Genomic DNA, 23,228 nt, shown 5'->3' on the forward strand with positions numbered 1-23,228 from the left:
TCCTGTAGCCTATTGGTCCTGGCTTTAATGCTGCACCACTGTTTGTCAAACGGAAGCAGCTGAAACAGTTTGTGGTTGGATGGCTGGAATGTATGAATGTAATAGAACGATACGTAAAGCATTGACTATGAATGTCAAGAACGAAATGGAATTGAATGGTTTATTCTTGTAATCTTTTTATTATGGATAAAATTGATTTTGCTAAAAAATCTTACTGTACCAAAGAACCATTCAATAGACTTATAACAGTGGAATAGCAGCTCTCCTGGAACCTGCTTCCAGGTTTTTGTATCTTCTGTCCATTGGGACAGAGGAGAATAATGTCTGAGGTGGGTGGGATCTCGGATTCTGCTGGCTACTTTACCAAAGCAGTGAGAAGCGTAGACAGTGTCTATAGAAGGGAAGCTGATGTGCTGAGCTCTGTCCACAACTTCTGAAACTCCTTACAGAACAGTTGCCGTACCAAGCTGTGGTGCATCTGAATAGGATGCTTGCAATGGTACCTCAGTAAAATTGGTGAGGGTCAAAGGGGATAGGTCAAATTTCTTCAGCCATCTGCAAAAGTAGAGGTGTTTGTGGCATCAATGTGGTTGGACCAAGACGGACTATCGGTGATGTTCACTCCCAGGAGCTTGAAGCTCTTAACCTCTCAACCTTCCTGACCTCAGCACTGTTGATGTAAACAGGCACATTTGCATCGCTCCCCTTCCTGAAGTCAGTGACCAGCTTGCTTGGTTTGCTGATATTGAGAGAAAGGTTGTTATCATGACACCTCGTCACTAGGCTCTCCATCCCCTTCCTGTACTCCAGCTCATCGTTATTTGAGATACAGCCCACAACAGTGGGTTCACCTGCAAACTTGTGGATGGAGTGGGTGCAGAATATGGCCACACAGTTGTGAGTATCCAGGGAGTAGAGAAGAGCACTGAAGATCCATCTTACTGTTCCAGCTCATAACATCCGCTCCGCTATTAACATCGGGTCCCCACTCACCACCTCCCACCCCTACCCAGCAAGCTCAGGCAAATGGTTCAACTCCACTGTCGTTGATCCACAGACTCACCGATCATTCTAGGTCCCTGACTGAGGCCCTATTCTACTCACCAACTACCCTGGCCAGTCACTGCCCATATAACTAACTCCCCTGACAATGGTCATGGAAAATTATGTTGTTTGATGAAAGTATTATACGGAAATCAGTCAGATATGTAAAGGTCTTGTCAAATTTCCAGCATCGTTTGATACAACCCAGAAACAAAATCATCTTCTCTTTCAGAAAAAATACATTTTCAGGCATGTAGTCATCTAAATACCTAGGTCAGACTAATTGCAGCAATCCTCTGCCCAAGCTCAAAGGGGACTTTTTCACAAGTTGTTTTTGTGTAAATCTGACAATGATATAACTTGCTTATTAGAAATATGTCAAATTAACAAAAGGTTAAGAATAACATTAAAGAGACAGTTAAACAGCTGTAAAATGACAAGAAATCTCATGATTTCTATTTGCATCAAAACAAGGAGGAGGAACAATTAGAATATATTTTATCTAGTATAAATGAGCAAGAGTAGCCCTTCTTCTCCACAAATGAAATCTGAGAGTAACAGATAAATATCACATGATACATTTGGGATTTACAGAATTTGGTTTTAAAAGAAGTCACTCTAAATACCATGGACGATTTTACTTCCTTGCTTCCTGTTTCGTTGTTAATGCAACAATGCATTTCACTGTGTGTTTTGAAGTACGTTTGAGAAATAAACTTGAATCTTGAATCTTCAGTAGAGTACATTTAAACCAACCTACATTTTCCCCTGGGTTTACTTTAATGTTGCAGTGGCTCTGTCAAATAATGGAATAATAAATATACTGTATAACAGCTGGACACATAGCAATATGCACTAATAGCTGAGCTACAAGTGCCTTCAAATATATTATTTGAAACCCATTACTAAAAGTGAACAAGCGCAAAGATATCAGTCAGATTATCCATGATCCTTCTATGCTGCAGACATAGCTATTCCCCTTCATCTCCACACACATTGCATGGGAATATACAGGCTAGCATATGATCTGTTCTTTCTCAGTGATGAACTACTCTTATCTCAAACTATACAATTGTGGGAATTTATTACAAATCAAGTCAGTCTTTGAAAATCTCATGACAGTTTTAACATGGAGCTTTTCAAGTGGGCCAGCAAGTTATTCAATCAGCCAGTGACAAAGTATTTTTGAAAGAAGCAAGGAATGTGAACTTAACAGCTGGATTTCAGATCAGCTATTTCCCATGCAGCAGTCAGCCAGATTGAGAGGCTGACCAAATGGTGGGTGGAAAGCCTGTGGAAGAAAGCAGGACCCACTGAGCTTTGATGGGAGTCAAACTGACAACTGGAGTGGAGGTGAAAGCAGACAGATAGCAGAGCTGTGTCTCCTACTGTATAAGAAAAGGCCATTTTGCCCCATCAAGTTTATACCAACTCACAAAGCAATCCAATTCCTTCAATAACTTTCCCTGTAAAATATTCTCCCCACTTTGTCAACAATACCCCTCACATTCTACCATACAGCTAAGGGCAATTTTTAGCAGCCAATGAACCAATTGCCACATGGCTGTGGAATGTGGGAGGAGACCCACGCGGTTAATATGCAGATTCCACAAAGACAGCACCTGGGATCAGGCACTGTGAGGAAGCAGTTCTTCTAGTTTCACCCTGCACTGCCTAAGGGTTATGGAGAGCTATAAAATGGGAAGGGCTGATCACAGCATGATTCTACTGGTTCTTATGCTTCACCAGAGGACAGCTGCTGAATATGGCCATGTTCATCATTTTGAACCGCTGTCTCTCTCAAATTCTCATAGAGTTATATAATTAAAGAGCTGCATGGCCCAGAAAGGGACTGTTTCTGCCCAACCCATCCAGGCCATGATACTTTCCTACTCTAATCCCATTTTCCCACTTTAGTATCATAACACTCTGTTTCTCTCCTATCCAATCACATTTCAGTGCTGTAATTGTAACAGCCTCTCCCATCTCTTCTGGTAGCTCATTCCACATAAGCACCACCCTCTGTGTGAAAAACTCGTCACTCAGATACCCTTTAAACTTATCCTCTTGCATCATAAAAATATGCCCTCTGGTCTTCCACACCTTAGGAAAAAGACTCTGTCTATTCTATCTATGCTGCTCCTAAATTGATAAACAACCTCCTGTGTTCTAGAAACAATAAACCCAATGAATTTATCGCTCCTTATAAAAAAATAGTCCTCCATTACAAGCAACATCCCAGTTATCTTTTGATATTCTTTAGTTTAGGAGGATGATGGCGCCTAACGCCAACTCCTTTGCTTACATCTTCGGAAACAGCTCTATTTCCATCTTTAATATCTCTAGTTTTCCCTTTCAGGGTTCTTTTGAAGACCCTGAACTGGAGTTACATGCTGACTTTGGCTCTTTGCGGGAATGGGACCCGCTCTCGGGGTCTCACGACTGACCACTATTCAATGTGCCAAGGGCACGGCCGAGAAGACTAGTGTGCCTTTAGGGTTCCGGGATTTCGTGGCTCTGGAGGTGGGCAGACTCAAGGTCAGTGCCTCTGCAGGAAACTGGTGTGTCATGGGAGACAGAAGATCAAAAGCAGGGAGCTGGCTGCTGGCTGTGTGCCCAGAGACCCAAGGTCTTTGGGCACAGAGCTTGGAAGAAGTGACGCAACAGACTTTTAGCATCATAAATCAGCAAGTTGTTTGTTATGTCTCCCCTCGCGCTGTGAAACAGAGACACCTCTTTTTTCCTTATTAGGGGGAGGGAGGGAGGGAGGGAGAGAGAAGGGGGGGCAAGGGAGGGAGGGAGAGAGAGGAAGAGAGAGGGAGGGAGGGGGAGAGGGGGAGAGGGGGAGGGAAAGGGAGAGAGAGAGAGAGAGCGCACGCGTGTGCCTGTGGTATGTTGAATACCAGCTGAATGAGTAGTCTTTCAAGTACTGCAAGTCTGTGTCTTTATTAATGCTTTTCTGCATGCTTGAGTGCTCGTGGGGGGCGCCGATGCTTTTTTGCTGGTGGGGGAGGGGGGCCATTGCTTTGCTGCTGCTTATGTGTGGGGGGGGGGAGTTGGGGGGTATTTTTACCCTTGACAGACCAGTCTCTATAGTCTACTGTGTTACTGTGCATTGACGTTCTCGCACCAGACTGCGATGCAACCAATCAGAATGCTTTTGTGAAAGTTTGTCAGACATTTGTTGATATGCCTAATCTTTTTAAACTTTTAACAAAGCAAGTTTTTTTTCCATGGTTGCATCTCCATCCAGACTAGGTCTTCCATCCCACTTCACACATGGGGCTCCCCCATTTCCCCTATCTGGTTCAAGCTGTCATTCACCTCTCCCCTAATGGTTCCCATTCTCAACTCCTTTACTTGGCTGAATCTAGTACTGATAGCATTTAGTGTTCCTGCTTATTTCCCTCCAGCAGCTGTCTTTACACTCCCTGCCTCCCACCTTGCTCCATCTGTTTTATTCCCCTTTTCCCTCTTTCTCTTTGTCTGCCTTCATCTATCATTCTTCTACCTCACTGTCATCATTTTAAATGGAGGGCTAGGCTTCAAGAGCCTGATTCCTGCAACTGGTTTCTTGTATTTTGTACACAAAGACCATCTCTATATTTGTTCTATATCAAGGCAGGGACATTTGGTTACCAACTTGTATCAAGGACATTGCAAAACAATTTTTAAAAGTCAGAATCATTCATATGAGGTGGGGGTGAAGGCTTGTTGATTACGTGTGTTATGTCCTGGTTCACATCTTTACTGCTATGCTGTAGGTATTTCATTTAGCAGCTCTGTAAGAGCCTCTGTTCTGCTTTCAGCCTGTTTGGGTTACTGTTGAAGATAAGGGATGATGTGGAATGTGTGACATCCAATTAGTGGGAGGTTTTCTTGGTGAGGGACAATGAGATTGGGCTTGAGGTTTTATTTGTTAGAGAGGAGATGAAGTGAGAAGATGCTGGGGAGAACTGGTCATAGCGTACGATCCGGTGGGAGATGGATTGTGAACGACGTTCGGAAGGTGGTGTGTGCGTTCACGTTGACCGAGGGCCCAGTGCGTGAGTGACAGAGAAGTTCAAGATGAGCTCCAACTTGTGCACATTTGACTGTTTAATTAGAATGGAACCTTTTCTTTTTGTTATTCTTTCTTAACCCTTGAGTTAAGATTCATAAATATTAATCGTATGCACTGTACTGTCTGTTATTTTGTGGTATTAATTTGTAACAGAGTGGCGAATTACACAGCAGTCACACAAACCGGGGTTTGGGGGGGGGGCTTGCGCCTCAATCTCAGGAGTTGGCGGGGCCGGAGATTGTCTTCCCTAGACTTAGACAGCCAAGGAGACCAGGCTGTTTCACAAACAAACTTGCTAATTGAAATTTTAAAGCAATAAGACATCTAGCCAATTAATGCAAGGAAGATCTAATTCCTCCTCTAGATGATTTTAACAGAAACTCATGCTGACCAGCTCTCCTCTACAAGATGCACAGCTTCTAAGGAAATCACTTAAATCTACATAAATTTCAGTTATAATGAATATATCTCACTGTAAAAATGGCAAAAATGTTATGCACGATTGCATGAAGTCCAAACAAACTTCTAATAGTATATTAAATTACCACCACACACCATTTCCTCAATTAAAATTTAGTGTTATGTAAATATATGCATGATAGTGTAGTTTAGAAAAAGGAAGAGGCCACTCAGACCTTCAAGCTGCTTCACTCTTTAATCAGTTACCAGCTGATCTCATTTTAATCCCAACTCCACATTCTTTCTCCATCCCCACCCCAACCACCCATGCCCACAATCTTTAACTCATTCACCAAGAATCCATTGATCTTTACATTATAAATGTATTCAATTATGCCTTTCACTGACTTTAGAGAAGAGAGTTCCAAAGATCCCTTATTTTAAAACAGTAACCCCTTGGTTCTAGATCTTCCCACAGGAAAAAACATTCTCGACACATCCACCTTGTCAAGGCTTCCCAGAATCATATACACTCAGTGGCTACTTTATTAGGTACACCTGTACACTTGCTTGTAAAGGAAAATATCAAATCAGCCAATCATGTGTAGGCAACTCAATGAACATGCAGACATGGTCAGGAGGATCAGTTGTTGTTCACACCAAACATCAGAATGGTGAAGAAATGTGATCTAAGTGACTGACCACAGAATGATTGCTGGTGCCAGATGGGGCGGTTTGAGTATCTCAGAAACTGCTAATCTCCTGGGATTTGCACACACACAGTCTCTAGAGTTTATAGAGAATGGTACAGAAAACAAAAAAAAAGTGAGCAGTAGTCAATGTTTCCCCTATTTTTCTTTTACAGCTGTGTGGACTAATCATTGCACTGAGTGGGAAATTTTTACATAGCCTTAAAACTGCATGGTAGTTTAAATTTTTTTGGAATATGCATACTATGAATAATTAGAATGAAAAGTGAAAATCACATACTTTCTATTTATTAATTGAAGAGTATAATGAAATATAGCACAAAGAAAAATCTTCATGTTTCATAAACTCTTCCTCATCTGTCTTTATTCCAGCTGTGTGGCAACAAAGGTATGTGCGCAGGAGCATTACAGTTACTGTGCGGCCACACACCCGCTCGGCTTGGAGGGAACAGTGGCGACAATGCGGGAGAAAATGTCTTGTTAATGAGAGAGATCAGAGGAGAATGGCCAGACTTATTCAAACTGGCAAGAAGGTGACAGTAACTCAAATAACCATGTGTTATAACAGTGGAGTGCAGAAGAGCATCTCTGAGTGCACAATACATTGAACGTTAAAGTGGAAGGGCTACAGCAGAAGAAGACCACAAGCACACACACAATGGCCACTTTATTAGGTACAAGAGGTGCTTAATATAGTGAACACTGAGTGTACATATATTCCAGTCAAGTCTCTTCCCAATCCTCTAAATTCCAGCTGAAAGTAACTTAGTCTGTCCTACCCTTTCGCAGAAGGCAACCTGCCAAATTTAGGTTTTGGTCTAGTAAACCTCTGAACTACTGCCAACACATTAATAAATTTCCTTATATAAGGAGACCAACACCACATACAGTACTCAGATATGGATCTAACCAATGCCCCATTCAAATGAAGCATTACCTCTGACTTTTTTATTAATTTCCCCTAACAATATATGTAAGATTCTGTTAGATTTCCTGACTGCTTGTCATACCAGAATATCATGCACATGGTCACCCATATCCCAGGGTAACTCAGTACTCTACAATCTTTCACCATCCCTGTGCCACACCACTTGTTACACCTTGCCAATCAGAAAAAGATCCATTAGTGCCTAAGCTCTGTTTGCTGTCACTAATTCAGTCCTCTACCCGTGACAATGTGTTTCCTTCTGCATTTTTTCTGCAATAACCTTTGGTACATCATCTTATGAGATGTCTCCTGTAAAGAACAGTACATCCACCAGCTCCCCTTACCTGCAGCACATGAACTGCAATAAATTGGTCAAATGTTTTCCCATGTTGGCTTTGACTTGAATGTTTCTAAGTTGTATACATTCTTTAACAATAGCTTCCAACATTTATGCTATGACAAAGCCGACATTTTTGTGACCTCTAGCATCCTACTTTCTATGTTCCCTCCTTTGTGAATTACATCTGAGTTTTTTTTTCCCCAATTATTGGAACTTTCTCCGAACCTACGATATTTTGGAAAATTAAAACAAGCACATTAATTGTCTCTGGTCACCTGTTTTATGATCCTAGAATGAAGCCCATTTAGACCTGAAGACTTATCACCTATAGTTCCAACAGGTTGAACCATGTCACTATACCAGTGGCTAAAATTTTCCCGACTTCTTTCCTCACTTCCGTTCCACTTCACAGCAATTTCTGGGGTGTAACTTGTATCCTCAACAATGAAGATTGATACAAAATCCCTGTTTAAATTATTTGCCTCCTCCTTAATTTCAGTTTCTACAGCACTGGTTTAAGATGGCGCTGGTGATGCCATCGACTGCTTACGGGTGGCAAAAAGCAAAACAAAGGACACTACTGTATACCTCATTATTAAGACTTTATTAATAATGATCAATGTTCACAATGGAGAGACAAGCAAAAGGTGGTTGAGGCAAGCAGAGACGAGCGGTGGTGGAGGCGGAGGCGGAGGGAAGGTCTGTTTGAGGCAAGCGGAGTCAGGGTCAAAACAGGGTTTGAGTTGGAGTCATCGGGGAAGTTCCAATCTCTGATCGATTTAAGTGCCGTGCTGAATTGGAAAGGTAGGGTACGGGCCAAATTGTGGCGGAGGGGTCCGGGCCCCAGAGCAATCAACGACTCGTTGTTTGGACGATTAAAGCGCTGAGTCAGATTGGAAAGGTCAGGGTGTCAGGACCAGAGGCAAGGGATGAGCCAGTTCTGCTCACTGCTTCACAACGTTTACTCAGCTCTATGTTGGACTGCAGTGATGCCTGGCTTTGCATCTGTGGTTTCGCAACCTTTACTCGGCTTTGGAATGAGCTGTGGCTGTTGCCTGCACCAGGTGCAGTGATGTCTAGCTTCATGTCTTTCATAAAACTCTGGTTCTGAAGCTATTTGCATGATTTTTTTTTCTCTCTCTGCACATTGGACGTTTGACAGGTTTTTTTGGTGGGTTCTTTTGAGGTTTCTTTGTTTTATGGCAGCCTATAAGGAGATGAATCTCGAGGTTGTGCAGTGTATACATGTTTTGATAATAAATGTAGTTTGAACTTTGAACCATTGTGTTAATTATTTTATGTATCTGTGGGAAAATACTTCCTATTTTCTGGCAAACTTTATCTCCTATTTTTTCCCCTTATTAATCTTTTAGTCATTTGCTACTGTTTTTTATATCTTAATTGCTTCTACTGCTTTTTATTTCCTGTCCAAACTTCTGACTGTCAGCTGACTCTGAGCAATTATAGGTTTTTTCCTTCAAGTCTTATACTCTTTAACCTTTTTTATATGGATGTTAAACACAGATTTTAATTATTAACTTCTTTTTAAATGTTTGTGGTAGTTCAGATTTTGTCTTACGTTCATTTCCAATCTTTATTACTTTATAAAATGTTAAAGATTAATTAAAACTTGTGATTTTTTTCTGGTTTGTGAAAAATCCTTGATGTGGTTGGTTATTCAGCCAGATTAATATTATTATGAGTGCTGGGTAGTTAGAGCACACTGAACTTTTGCTTGACATTAACTAACTTCAGAGCCCCTCCCCTCCACCCCTAATATTCTCCTCCCACACACGTTACCCATCCACCACGTGTTCTTCTCCATTTGTTCATTCTCCCATTATCCACCTCCTGCACATGGTTCTACCAGCACATCATCCCTTCCCCATCTGGTTTCCCTCATCACCTACCACCCCCATCCTATCCCTCTTCCTCTGTACTGTTATATCCTGGCATTTTTTCCTGTTTGCTCTCAGTCCTGATGCAGAGTCTCAGCCCAAAACATCAGCCTAAAGCTTTTTCCTTCACCAATGCTGTTTAACCTCCTGAGTCCCACCAGAGTTGTTTTTGTATACACGTTGATTCTGATTGTCAGTGTGCACAAATCATGCTACATGTTACTTATTAAATGTTTTGGAGACTGGTTTTTGAATAAAGAAAATTATGTTTTGTGTTTCTCTATTTTGGCACAAATCATTATCTAGTAATATCTGCTTTTCATTTATAAACTGTAAATGCTAAAGGGAGAAAGGAATGACAAACACAAACTGTCACTGTTCATGACAGTAAACTATCAGCACACTGTTATTACTGTGAACACATGTGCTTCATTTCCAGGTGATTAGAGGTAGAAATCCTGCTCATTTGTCCATTCCATGGCCTATGGGGATTGTGACTGATTGGTACACTTACTCCACTCCAATTCTGCCACTCTCCCATCCCTATGATCTAGCTGAACATTCAATAAACCCAGACTCTACAACTAAAGTGCCTTTACTAATTCTAAAAAAATGACTGATTTTTCTCTTTCCCTCCCTGTAATATTGATATAAAGAAAATCTGAAAATTATAAACCTCTGTCAGATCTCCCTTCAGCTTCCTCCACTCCAGAGAAAACAACCCAAGTTTTCCAGCTTCTCATGATAGCATATGCCTTCTAAACCAGGCAGCATCCTGGTAAACTCTTCTGCACCCTCTCCAGTGCCTCAACATCCTTCCTATAGTGGGGCAACCAGAACTGTAAACAATATTCCAGATGTGGCCTAATCAGAGTTTTATAAAGTTGTAACTTAACCTCTTGACTTTTGAGATCAAGAATACAAAATTTGTTAAAATTTACAAATAAGATGCATAAGGCATGAATTAAAAACAAAACAAAAGTGCAAATTATCTTATCATATACTTTATAATTATTTTGTCATGTTTTAAATATTACTTGACCACATCAATTGTGGCAAAATCATTCAATAATTTACAACACAGTAACCTCAACTGTTTACAATTACACATCTTCATTGATTCATGAAGTAAACATCACTTGGCCTTTAAAACATTTCAAAATTTTTAATGGAAAACATACCTATAAAATCCTCCAAGAGGATCACAACCTTGTTGTGGTTTGGAGGCTTGTATGCCTCAATAACCCGGAGAGCTATGTTGGCTGGAGTCAAGGCTTTATGCTTTGGCTCTTGGTAGGGTCACCATGCCAAACAGGTCAAAGGGTAGAGGCCAGACTAAGAGTGGTCCTCCGGGCTCAGGGGTTCAGCTCAGGGCTAACAGCGCTGTTACAGAAACAGCAATGAAGGATCTTCTATGTCTGCGTGCGATGGTCTGATGGCCAAGGACAGACAGAGATGGAGGACCTTCATTGCTGCCCTAAATGCCAGCAGCATAATGGGCAGTAAGTAATTAAGTATCTCTGTAAAATGGCTGAAACCAAACAACTTACCTACAACAACAAGCAGAGTCCAAATTAGATATATTCCACTGTTGAAACATGTTGCATACTGCCGGAATAAGTACATGCATATTGGTGGCAACACAAAAAATAGAACATTGCTGATCTGCAAAACAGAAGTTAAAATAAATGCATATTATGTAAACAATGCAAACACAATAGGTCACTATAAATATGACAATACAACAATACTTTGAAAAGAACAAGCAGCAGTCGAACTATTGCCAGACAACTTTAACAAGAACAAACCTTACTGAAGAACATAAATTCATTGAGAAATTGAAATGTGAATAGCAACAAAATCAGATCTATCTGTGCAACATGATTACACAGTGATGAATAATACAAGTTCCTGCAAATTAATTATTGCTACAGTTAATTATTGGACCACATAGAAAACAAAAATGCATGATAATGTACAAAACTCAGTAGAGCATCCACCTGAATCTTAGGTATTTTTAAATTTTTGGCCTCCTTTTCAAGATCTGAAGGTATACAAAGTGCACATTCCTCATGCTTCTGACATGATCTGACAGCCTAAAACTACTGCCTGTAATCAATGTGTTCAGTAAATATTGCAGAATGTGAAAAAAATATCAGCAGTGCTGGACTGCTGGTGACTCTGTATCAGTAAGGTCTTGATACAATTCTCTTCCTAAAGACTAGAGCCCAAAAATATACTTACAGTGAGTGGCATGCAAAAGTTGGGGCACCCCTGGTCAAAATTTCCGTTACTGTGAATAACTAAGCGAGTAAAAGATGACCTGATTTCCAAAAGGCATAAAGTTAAAGATGACACATTTCTTCAATATTTTAAGCAAGATTACTTTTTTATTTCCATCTTTTACAGTTTCAAAATAACAAAAAAGGAAAAGGGCCCGAAGCAAAAGTTTGGGCACCCTGCATGGTCAGTACTTAGTAACACCCCCTTTGGCAAGTATCACAGCTTGTAAACGCTTTTTGTAGCCAGCAAAGAGTCTTTCAATTCTTGTTTGGGGGATTTTCGCCCATTCTTCCTTGCAAAAGGTTTCTACTTCTGTGAGATTATTGGGCCGTCTTGCATGCACTGCTCTTTTGAGATCTATCCACAGATTTTCGATGATGTTTAGGTCAGGGGACTGTGAGGGCCATGGCAAAACCCTCAGTTTGCGCCTCTTGAGGTAGTCCATTGTGGATTTTGAGGTGTGTTTAGGATCATTATCCTGTTGTAGAAGCCATCCTCTTTTCATCTTCAGCTTTTTCTAAACAGACGGTGTGATGTTTGCTTCCAGAATTTGCTGGTATTTAATTGAATTCATTCTTCCCTCTACCAGTGAAATGTTTCCCGTGCCACTGGCTGCAACACAAGCCCAAAGCATGATCGATTCACAGTTGCTTAACAGTTGGACAGGCGTACATTTCATGAAATTCTGCACCCTTTTTTCTCCAAACATACCTTTGCTCATTGCGGCCAAAGTTCAGCGTTGGAAGTTTGCAAAGGAACATCTAAACAAGCCTGATGCATTTTGGAAACAAGTCCTGTGGACTGATGAAGTTAAAATAGAACTTTTTGGGCACACAACGGCTACAAGTGTGGGAATCTGAATAATAATGAAGGTGATAATGAGGAGTATTCATGGAAGAGATGGGGGGAGAAGATGTAGTTACTGGTGGATAAAATCAGCGTGGGGTAGGGGTGAAAAAAGTGTGATAGGAAGACTGGACAGAGGATACACCTAAGGGAACTAAAATGTGAGGGCCAGAGGTGGATCAGAAGTTGGGGCGGGGGAGGTGAACACAGGGGATAATGGTTAGGGTTACTTGAAACTGGAAATTTCCATGTCCATACCATTGAGTTGCAGACTGCCCAAGCAGAATATGTGATCTTGTTCTTGTAGTTTTGTGTTTGGTCTCACCCTGCCAGGGGAGGAGACTGAGTGCGGACAGGTCAGTGTGGTAGTGGGAAGGGGAGTTGAAATGGAATGCAACAACAATGTGATTTTGGAGGTCTTGTATTGTTATTATTATTATTATGGGTTTATTGTTATTGGTTTATTACTGGCACATATACTGAGATTTAGTGAAGAGCTTGTCTTGCATGTTGTTTGTATAGATCAATACATCAAAACAGTGCATTAAGGTAAAACAATAACAGAATGTATGTGTAACAGCCACAGAAAAAGGACAATGAATGCTAGTAAACAAAATGAGGCAAGGTCTACAAGGTAGATTGTGAAGTCAGGTCTGTTACTGTCTTAGGGAATCATTCAATAGTCTTACAACAGCAGAGTAGAACATAAAATTAGCAGGAGTAGGCCATCTGGCCTGTCGAGACTGCTCTGCTATTCAATAAGATCATGGCTGATCTGGCCATGGACTCATCTCCACCTACCTGTCTTTTCCCCCTCACCCTTAATTTCCCTACTATGCAAAAATCTATTCAACCTTGTCTTAAATATATTTATTGAGGTAGCCTCCACTGCTTCATTGGACAGAGAATTCCACAGATTCACCACTCTCTGGAAAAAGCAGTTCCTTCTCATCTCCGTCCTAAATCTAGTCCCCAGAATCTTGAAGCTAGGTCCCCTAGTTCTAGTCTCACCTACTAGTGGAAACAACTTTCCTGCCTCTGACTTATCTATCCCTTTCATAAAATCATGTTTCTAGAAGCTGTCCTTAAGCCTGATGGTAGATTCTTTCAGGCTTTGAGATCACAAGGCAGTATTTTGAAAAAGAGCACAGCCTATTCACAAACAAACCTTCATGGCACATATTTATCCCATTACAGCACACACAAAATGCTGGAGGAACTCAGCAAGCCAGGCAGCATCAATGGAAAAGAGTACAGACGACGTTTCAGGCCGAGACCGGACGGGATTTCCAGCATCTGCAGAATTTCTCTGGTTTATGATATTTATCCTATAATTAACTTTGCCGATGGTCCTTATCACATTGCTGCATATGGGAGTTTGCGGTGTAAAAGTTGTCACATGTTCTACACCACAGAAGTGTCACCCCTCAAGATATCTAATTTCTTATAAAGCGTTTTGGGATACCTAAAGGTCAATTTTTTAAAAAAAACTTTATACTAATCCAAACACTTTTGTTATGACTGCATTCTGGCTTTAACAGTCTCTCTTGAAAAGTGAAGTGTTGTGTTGTTTTGGCGGAGGGATAAAAGATGTGAAAAATTAACATAGATAAGGAAATGCATTTCTGAGGAAGCAAGTGAGGAAAAGCCCTACCTAAACAACTCATGAGCAGATGCAGCAGCAAACTGAGTGAGAGGAAGGGCCCTCTTTGTACTACTAATCTCCAATATAGCTGAAGTTTCCTCAAATACTTCAGCAAATAATCGCCAGACGGCATCCTAGAGTAATTCTTACACGCAAGATTAAAGTTATTTTAGAAGGACGTGCAACAAATGGACATAACTTTGGACACACTTTCAAGGATGCGAACTTAAAGAGAAGCCCATTGCCCGTTTAGCGGGTCTCGGCTGGAGGAGAGACGCCTATCGTCCTGCTTACTTAAGTGAACGCACAAACCATCCCTTCTGCCAAACTTCCGCATTGACTAAAACAACAACAAAAATTCCTCAGCAACTTCCCTGCCCCAGCCGCCTCTTTCCTCTGGTAAAATTAATAAAAGCTCATTCCGCCAGCTTTTTAACTGCATGAGAACATTTTTTTTCAATGCAAGTCTTGTTTTTAAAATAACCCTCATACAGACCGTGTTGTAAAATTCAGCAATGTTGGAGACGATCATGTAATTCCCCTCACACCAATCCACTTCAGAGCTTCCAGCCAGCAGTTGGTTCCAAAATCTGCTCATAGTTTTACTCTATTTAGCTGCATAGACCTTTTTTTAAGTTAAACTCCCGGGTGTCGGCGATTTTCCCCCAGCACACTCAGCCTGCAATGTTTACACGAGCGCTTCCATGATCAGCAATGACCTGCTTCACCCTTTTCCTGCAAAGTCACACATAGTTCTCCGGCTTTGTGTTCTGCCTTCCTGATCCCCCGGCTTTCCCTAGGCGTGAATCGCTCTGTGCTGGGGCAATGTGACGCCGTCTGTCTCCCTGACATCGCAGGGTCAGTAGGCTCGCCCATCCCCTAATCTCGCTTCTGACGGAAAGTCAGCGGTCCGGGCACTTCCCTGCTTATTTTGGCCGTAATGGAAACAGTAATTATAGAGTAATAGTACAGCAACAATAAAGAGACGCACTTACACAACTATAACACAAATACGGAGATTAACTGTGTCATTACAACGCAATTGCAAGATAATATTGCTGTTACTCTTATAGCTACGAGGGTGATACTATCTGAGGTGTGGGTGACGATGGTTTAATACTGTATAGCTATTATGATACTGTGCAATTAACGGTGATGTACAATATCACCACTACACAATTCCATTCAGAATATGAAATAGCCTTACGAAATAACACTATCATTGCTTCACACAGTAATATAGACTATACCATAAATGTATACTAATAGAGACCCTAATAGAGACCGGTAGCATCATTACTATAAAAGAGCTTCATAACATAAATATAGATAAATACCATCATTTCCATTAAAAGAAAACAAAGACAAAGCAGTAAAAAGAATGAAACAGAATGTGGAGTAGCAATATTATCTGGCTTTATGTATTGCCCTTCAAGACTTAGAAGAGTTTCCCATTTAAGACTGAGGTGAAACCCTCTCTCACAGAAAGTTGAACATCTCTGGAATTTTCCAACCTAGTTATTTATGGAGGCTGAGACATTAAGTATAGTCAAAGCTGATATATATCTTTAATCTACAGAGGAATCGATACTTATGGACATTGAGAAGGGAAGTGGAGGTTGACGGCAACAGTCAGATCAGCCGTATTATTGAATGGTGGAAAAAAAATAAAAATAAGCTGCTGAAGGAACTCTGCAGATCGGGCAGCATCTGTAGTGGCAAAAGATGATCAATGGTTCAGATTGGTCAGGACTACAGATATCGCAGAAGAGTTCTTACATCTGCGGCATGTTAAGACTGGAAGGGCTAATGTCATGGGAGGGCTTTAATTTGCACATAGATTGAGTGAGTCAAGTTGGCTGAGGCAGTCTTGAGGATGACTTCTCAGAATGCAACTGTGACAGCTTTCTTGAACAATATGTTACTGAACCTTCAAAGGAAAATCCAATCTTAGATCTGATCTTGTGCAATGGGACAGGTAAAATTAAATATCTTGTAGTTTGAGATCATCTTAGAATGAGTATGTGTGAATTTCTCATAGAAGGTGCAATAGTTTAACCCAGAACCGGTATATAAGAAGACAGACTACAATGGGGTAAGGGAAGAGCAGACTGGGAACACAGTGAGGAACTGTTTAAGACTTTCATAGAGATTTTTCACCGTGCTCAATGAAAATACAGTATATTCCAGTTAAAAGCAAGGACAGTCAGGGTGGAGAGACCCAGTCTCGGATAATTAAGGAAATATAGGAAGACATCAAATTTAAAGCTTGTATATTCAAGTCACCGAGAGTAGTAGGAAACTAGAATATTTTTAAAAAAGCAATAAAGAACCACTAAGCAAGCAATAAAGAATGGAGAGATAGATAATGAAAGTAAACTAGCACAAAATATAAAAGCAGGTAGTAAAGATTTTTATAAGACCATAAGACATAGGAGCAGAATTAGGCCATTTAGCCCATTGAGTCTGCTCTGCCATTCCATCATGGCTGACTTATTATCCCTCTCAATTCCATTCCCTCTGTAACCTTTGATGCCCGTACTAATCATAATTTTTATGATTATATAAAGCAGAAAGGAATGGCTAACTGAATGAAAGATGAAAAATGAGAATTAATATTGGGTAATGCAGAAATACCAAGGCTTTGAATGACTATTTTTGTGTTGGTCTTCATTGTGGAGGACATAACTAACATGTCAAAGAGAAACGTCACAGATACGATATGAGGTAAGGTTCTCAATACAATCAGTGTCACTAACGGGATAGTGCTGAGCTAACCAGTGGGCCTAAAGATAGACAAGTTCCCTGGTCCTGATGGGATGCACCCAGGGTACTGAAAGAAATGGCAGTAGTTTCAGCAGGGGCACTTGTGGTAACTTACCAAATTTCTCTATACTCTGGGCAGATTCTGGTGGATTGGAAGACACGAATGTTAAGCCACAGTTTTAAAAAAGGATGTTGGTAAAAGGCAGGTAACTGTAGGCCAGTTAGCTTAACATCTGTAATCAGGAGAATACTTGAATTTATCATTAACGAAGAAATTATAAGACATCTAGATAGAAGTGGTTCGTCAGGCAGACACAGCATGGATTCAGAAAGGGCAAGCGCTGTTTGACAAAGTTACTGGAGTTCTTTGAGGAAAAGCGGCCAGTGAGTGAGTGGGCCAGTGAAGGAGTGGAGCTTTGAGGCTTTAACTCGAGAGGCTTCGACGAGAAGAGGTGGAGGGCAAACTTGCTCTCAGTTAGTCTTTACAATGTCTCCTGAGACGGTGATGTGCCTCTCATGTGAGATGTGGCAATCTTGGGGGAACGCCCCTCTCTCGCAGAGTCACATCTACCAGAAGTGCATACGGCTGGGCAATCTGGAAGACCGTGTAAGGAATCTAGAGCAGCAGCTGGATGACCTTCGACTCATAAGGGAGAATGAGGCAGTCAAAGATGAGAGCTACAGGGAGGTAGTCACACCTAGGCTGTCGGAAGCAGATTGTTGGGTGACAGTCAGAGGGGGGAAAGCGAAGGTGAGCAGACAGGTAGTGCAGAGCACCCCTGTAGACATTCCCGTAAATAATAAGTTTACCGTCCTGGATACTGTTGGCGGGGACAACCGACCAGGTGTGAGCCACGGTGGCAGGGCCTCCGGCACTGAGTCTGACCCGGTGGTGCAGAAGCGTGGGACGGAGAAGAGGACAGCTGTCGTCATTGGAGGTCTATAGTCAGGGGAGCAGACAGGAGATTTTGTGGACGTGAGAAGGACACCCGCATTGGTTTGTTGCCTCCCGGGTGCCAGGATCCGGGATGTCTCTGACCGGGTGCACGACATCCTTGTACGAGAGGGAAAGCAACCAGAAGTCATGATACATGTTGGGACCAACAACATAGGCAGTGAGAGGGATGAGGTCCTAAAGTGTGAGTTTCGGGAACTAGGCAGAAGGCTGAAGAACAGGACCTCAAGGGTGGCGTTCTCAGGATTGCTGCCAGTGCTACATGACAGTGATGGTAAAAATTGGAGGAGATGACAGTTGAATGCATGGCTGAGGAGTTGGTGCAGGGTTTTAGGTTTTTGGATCATTGGGATCTCTTCTGGGGAAGGTGGGACCTGTACAGATTGGATGGGTTGCACCTGGACTCGAGGGGGAGCAATATCCTTGCAGGTAGGTTTGCTAGCACAGTTCGGGAAGGTTTAAACTAATTTGCAAAGGGGATGGGACCCAGAGCGATAGAGCAGTGGAAGAAGTGCATGGAGTAAAGCCAGATCCAACATATAGAGGCTTTGAGGAAAGAGAAACAGAATGAAGAGTGTAAAGGTAGAAAGGGAGAAGGGCTAAAGTGTGTGTACTTCAATGCAAGAAGCATCAGGAGCAAAGGTGATGAACTGAGAGCTTGGATACATACATGGAATTATGATGTAGTGGCCATTACAGAGACTTGGCTGGCACCAGGGCAGGAATGGATTCTCAATATTCCTGGATTTCAGTGCTTTAAAAGGGATAGAGAGGGTGGAAAAAGGGGAGGAGGGGTGGCATTACTGGTCAGGGATACTATTACAGCTACAGAAAGGGTGGGTAATGTAGCAGGATCCTCTTTTGAGTCAGTATGGGTGGAAGTCAGGAACAGGAAGGGAGCAGTTACTCTATTGGGGGTATTCTATAGGCCCCCTGGTGGCAGCAGAGATACAGAGGAGCAGATTGGGAGGCAGATTTTGGAAAGGTGCAAAAATGACAGGGTTGTTATCATGGGTGACTTTAACTTCCCTAATATTGATTGGCACCTGATTAGTTCCAAGGGTCTGGATGGGGCAGAGTTTGTTAAGTGTGTCCAGGACGGATTCCTGTCACAGTATGTGGACAGGCCGACTAGGGGGAATGCCATACTAGATCTAGTACTAGGTAATGAACCAGGTCAGGTCACAGATCTCTTAGTAGGTGAGCATCTGGGGGACAGTGACCACCGCTCCCTGGCCTTTAGCATTGTTATGGAAAAGGATAGAATCAGAGAGGACAGGAAAATTTTTAATTGGGGAAGGGCAAATTATGAGGCTATAAGGCAAGAACTTGCAGGTGTGAATTGGGATGATGTTATTGCAGGGAAATGTACTATGGACATGTGGTCGATGGTTAGAGATCTCTTGCAGGATGTTAGGGATAAATTTGTCCCGGTGAGGAAGATAAAGAATGGTAGGGTGAAGGAACCATGGGTGACAAATGAGGTGGAAAATCTAGTCAGGTGGAAGAAGGCAGCATACATGAGGTTTAGGAAGCAAGGATCAGATGGGTCTATTAAGGAATATAGGGAAGCAAGAAAGGAGCTTAAGAAGGGGCTGAGAAGAGCAAGAAGGGGGCATGAGAAGGCCTTGGCTAGTAGGGTAAAGGAAAACCCCAAGACATTCTTCAATTATGTGAAGAACAAAAGGATGACAGGAGTGAAGGTAGGACCATTTAGAGATAAGGGTGGGAAGATGTGCCTGCAGGCTGTGGAAGTGAGCAAGGTCTTCAATGAATACTTCTCTTCTGTATTCACCAATGAGAGGGAACTTGATGATGGTGAGGACAATATGAGTAAGGTTGATGTTCTGGAGCATGTTGATATTAAGGGAGAGGAGGTGTTGGAGTTGTTAAAATACATTAGGACAGATAAGTCCCCGGGGCTTGACGGAATATTCCCCAGGCTGCTCCACGAGGCGAGGGAAGAGATTGCTGAGCCTCTGGCCAGGATCTTTATGTCCTCGTTGTCCACAGGAATGGTACCGGAGGATTGGAGGGAGGTGAATGTTGTCCCCTTGTTCAAAAAAGGTAGTAGGGATAGTCCGGGTAATTATAGATCAGTGAGCCTTACATCTGTGGTGGGAAAGCTGTTGGAAAAGATTCTTAGAGATAGAATCTCTGGGCATTTAGAGAATCATGGTCTGATCAGGGACAGTCAGCATGGCTTTGTGAAGGGCAGATCATGTCTAACAAGCCTGATAGAGATCTTTGAGGTGGTGACCAGGCATATAGATGAGGGTAGTGCAGTGGATGTGATCTATATGGATTTTCGTAAGGCATTTGACAAGGTTCCACATGGTAGGCTTATTCAGAAAGTCAGAAGGCCTGGATCCAGGGAAGTTTGGCCAGGTGGATTCAGAATTGGCTTGCCTGCAGAAGACAGAGGGTTGTGGTGGAGGGAGTACATTCAGATTGGAGGATTGTCACTAGTGGTGTCCCACAAGGATCTGTTCTGGGACCTCTGATTTTTATTAACGACCTGGATGTGGGGGTAGAAGGGTGGGTTGGCAAATTTGCAGATGACACAAAGGTTGGTGGTGTTGTAGATAGTGTAGAGGATTGTCGAAGATTGCAGAGAGAAGTTGATAGGATGAAGAAGTGGGCTGAGAAAGTGGCAGATGGGGTTCAACCCAGAGAAGTGTGAAGTGGTACACTTTGGAAGGACAAACTCCAACGTACAGTACAAAGTAAATGGCAGGATACTTGGTAGTGTGGAGGAGCAGAGAGATCTGGGGGTACATGTCCACAGATCCCTGAAAGTTGTCTCACAGGTTGATAGGGTAGTTAAGAAAGCTCATGGGGTGTTAGCTTTCATAAGTCGAGGGATAGAGTTTAAGAGTCACGATGTAATGATGCAGCTCTATAAAACTCTAGTTAGGCCACACTTGGAGTACTGTGTCCAGTTCTGGTTGCCTCAATATAGGAAGGATGTGGAAGCATTGGAAAGGGTACAGAGGAGATTTACTAGGATGCTGCCTGGTTTCTGAGAGTATGCATTATGATCAGAGATTAAGGGAGCCAGGGCTTTACTCTTTGGAGAGAAGGAGGATGAGAGGAGACATGATAGAGGTGTACAAGATAGTAAGAGGAATAGATAGAGTGGATAGCCAGCGCCTCTTCCCCAGGGCACCACTGCTCAATACAAGAGGATATGGCTTTAAGGTAAGGGGTGGGAAGTTCAAGGGGGATATAAGAGGAAGGTTTTTTACTCAGAGAGTGGTTGGTGCGTGGAATGCACTGCCCGAGTCAGTGGTGGAGAGAGATACACTAGTGAAGTTTAAGAGACTACTAGACAAGTATATGGAGGAATTTAAAGTGGGGGCTTATATGGGAGGCAGGGTTTGAGGGTCGGGACAACATTGCGGGCTGAAGGGCCTGTACTGTGCTGTACTATTCTATGTTCTATGTTCTATATAATGAAGTCAATGAATAGGGGGAAGAGGTGGATGATAGTGGATGATATACACTTGGATTTTCAGAAGGCATTCGATAAGATGCAGCATAAAAGACATCTGCATGGAATTGGGAGTAATATATTAGCATGGGTGGATGATTAGTTAGCCAATAAAAGGTGGAGAGTTGGAATGAACATGTGTTTCGGGTTGACATCAGTGGTGAGCAGACTACCTCTGGAGTCAGTGCTGGGTCTGCAGCTATTCATGATATACACTCAGTGCCCACTCTACTAGGTACAGGGATGTACCTAAAAAGAGGCCACAGGAGTGGATCTTGGTGTGGTTTTCTGATGTTATAGTCCATCCACTTCAGCTGTGATCAGACACTCAGCCAATAGCTATAGTCTAATATGCACTCAATTGCCTGTTCCGCCTGTACCTAATAAAATGGCTTGTGTCTTCTGCTGCTGTAGCCTGTTCATTTCAAGGTTCGCCATCTTGTGCATTCAGAGATGTTGCTCTGCACACCACTGTTGTAATGCATGGGTATTTGAGTTACTGCCACCTTCCTGTCAGCTTGAACCAGTCTAGCCATTTTCCTCTGACCTTGCGCATTAACAAAGCATTTTTCCCCACAGAAATGCTGCTCACAAGATGTTTTTTCTCACACCATTCTCTGCAAACCCTTGAGACTATTATGCTTGAAAATTCCAGGAGTTCAGCAGTTTCTGAGCTACTCAAACCACTCCATCTAGCAGCAACAATCATTCCACAGTCAAAGTCACTTAGATCACATATCTTCTATATTTTAGTGTTTGGGCTGAACAACCTCTTGACCATGTCTGCATACTCTTATGTATGAGTTGCTGCCACATTGATAGCTGATTAAAGGTTTGAATTAACAAGCAGGTGTACAGGTGTACCTAACAAAGTGGACACTGAGTGTAGATAAACAATTTCGAAGTATAGTGCAGCTAAGTTTGCTGATGACAATAAATTGAATGGAAAAGCAAATTTTGTGGAGGATGTGGAGTGTCTGTGGGGAGATATAAATAGGTTGACTGAATGGGCAAGGTCTGACAGATGAAGTGACTGTGAGATCATCACTTTGAAAGGAAAAGCAGAAGATCTGATTATTATTTAAATTGTGTAGGATTGCAGAATGCTGTTGTGGTCTATAACCTTCATCAGAACCCTTCACCTTGGCCTGGAAAGTTGACTGTTGATTATGCTCTGACATGCTGAGCTCCTCCAGTACTTTTGCGTGTTGGTCAAGATTTCCTGCAATTGCAGAATCGTTTGTCTTTATGGTCTACATCTTTATTCCTTCTGCCTGAGTTCATAACCACGTACTTCCCTACACTCTTTTTCATCTGCTGCTTCTTTGCTCATTTCCCTAAGCTGTCCAAGAGACAGAAAAGTTGTTTTCACCGGTAGGTGAGACTAGAATTAGGGGACAGTCTCAAGAATCAGCTGAGTAGATTTAGGATGGAGGTGAGGAAGAAATGTTTTTCCCAGAAAGTAGTGAATCTCTGGAATTTTTCTGCCCAGGCAAAGCAGCAGAAATTACCTCATTAAGTATATTTAAAACACTGTTAGATAGATTCTTACAAAGTATGGGAATTAAGGGTTATGGGGGGGGGGGGAAAGACAGGTAGGTGGAACTGAGTCCGTGTCCAGATCAGCCATATTCTTATTGAATGGTGGAGCAGTCTTGCCAAGTCAAATGATCTACTCCAGTTCCTATTTCCTGTGTTTTGTATTCTTAGCGAGAGATGAGGTAGGAGCTGATAGGAGATAGAACCAGCTGAAGTGGGAGATAATGAGTAGAAGAAGCCAGGTAGGGGAGGTGGAGTTTCAAGGGATCAAATCACTCCCTGCCCCATTATTTCTTGGACACTTATGACCTCACAAAGC

The 23,228-nt window shown here is 42.2% G+C and overlaps 1 protein-coding gene across 2 annotated transcripts in view; it reads right to left on the reverse strand.

Annotated features, from left to right (window-relative positions):
- acer2 (alkaline ceramidase 2) overlaps positions 1 to 14,971 on the reverse strand; it is a 54,879-nt gene extending 39,908 nt beyond the window's left edge. For both annotated transcript variants that reach the window (XM_063069022.1, XM_063069021.1), the window contains exons 1-2: positions 14,653 to 14,971; positions 10,933 to 11,047 (exon numbers count right to left, since the gene is read on the reverse strand). In XM_063069022.1, the coding sequence (XP_062925092.1) occupies positions 10,933 to 11,047; positions 14,653 to 14,754 (217 nt within the window). In that variant the 5' untranslated portion in view covers positions 14,755 to 14,971. The remainder of the gene's footprint in view (positions 1 to 10,932; positions 11,048 to 14,652) is intronic.
- Positions 14,972 to 23,228: the final 8,257 nt, after the last annotated feature.

Source organism: Mobula hypostoma, chromosome 16, assembly GCF_963921235.1.
Source record: "Mobula hypostoma chromosome 16, sMobHyp1.1, whole genome shotgun sequence".
Lineage (NCBI taxonomy): Eukaryota > Metazoa > Chordata > Chondrichthyes > Myliobatiformes > Myliobatidae > Mobula > Mobula hypostoma.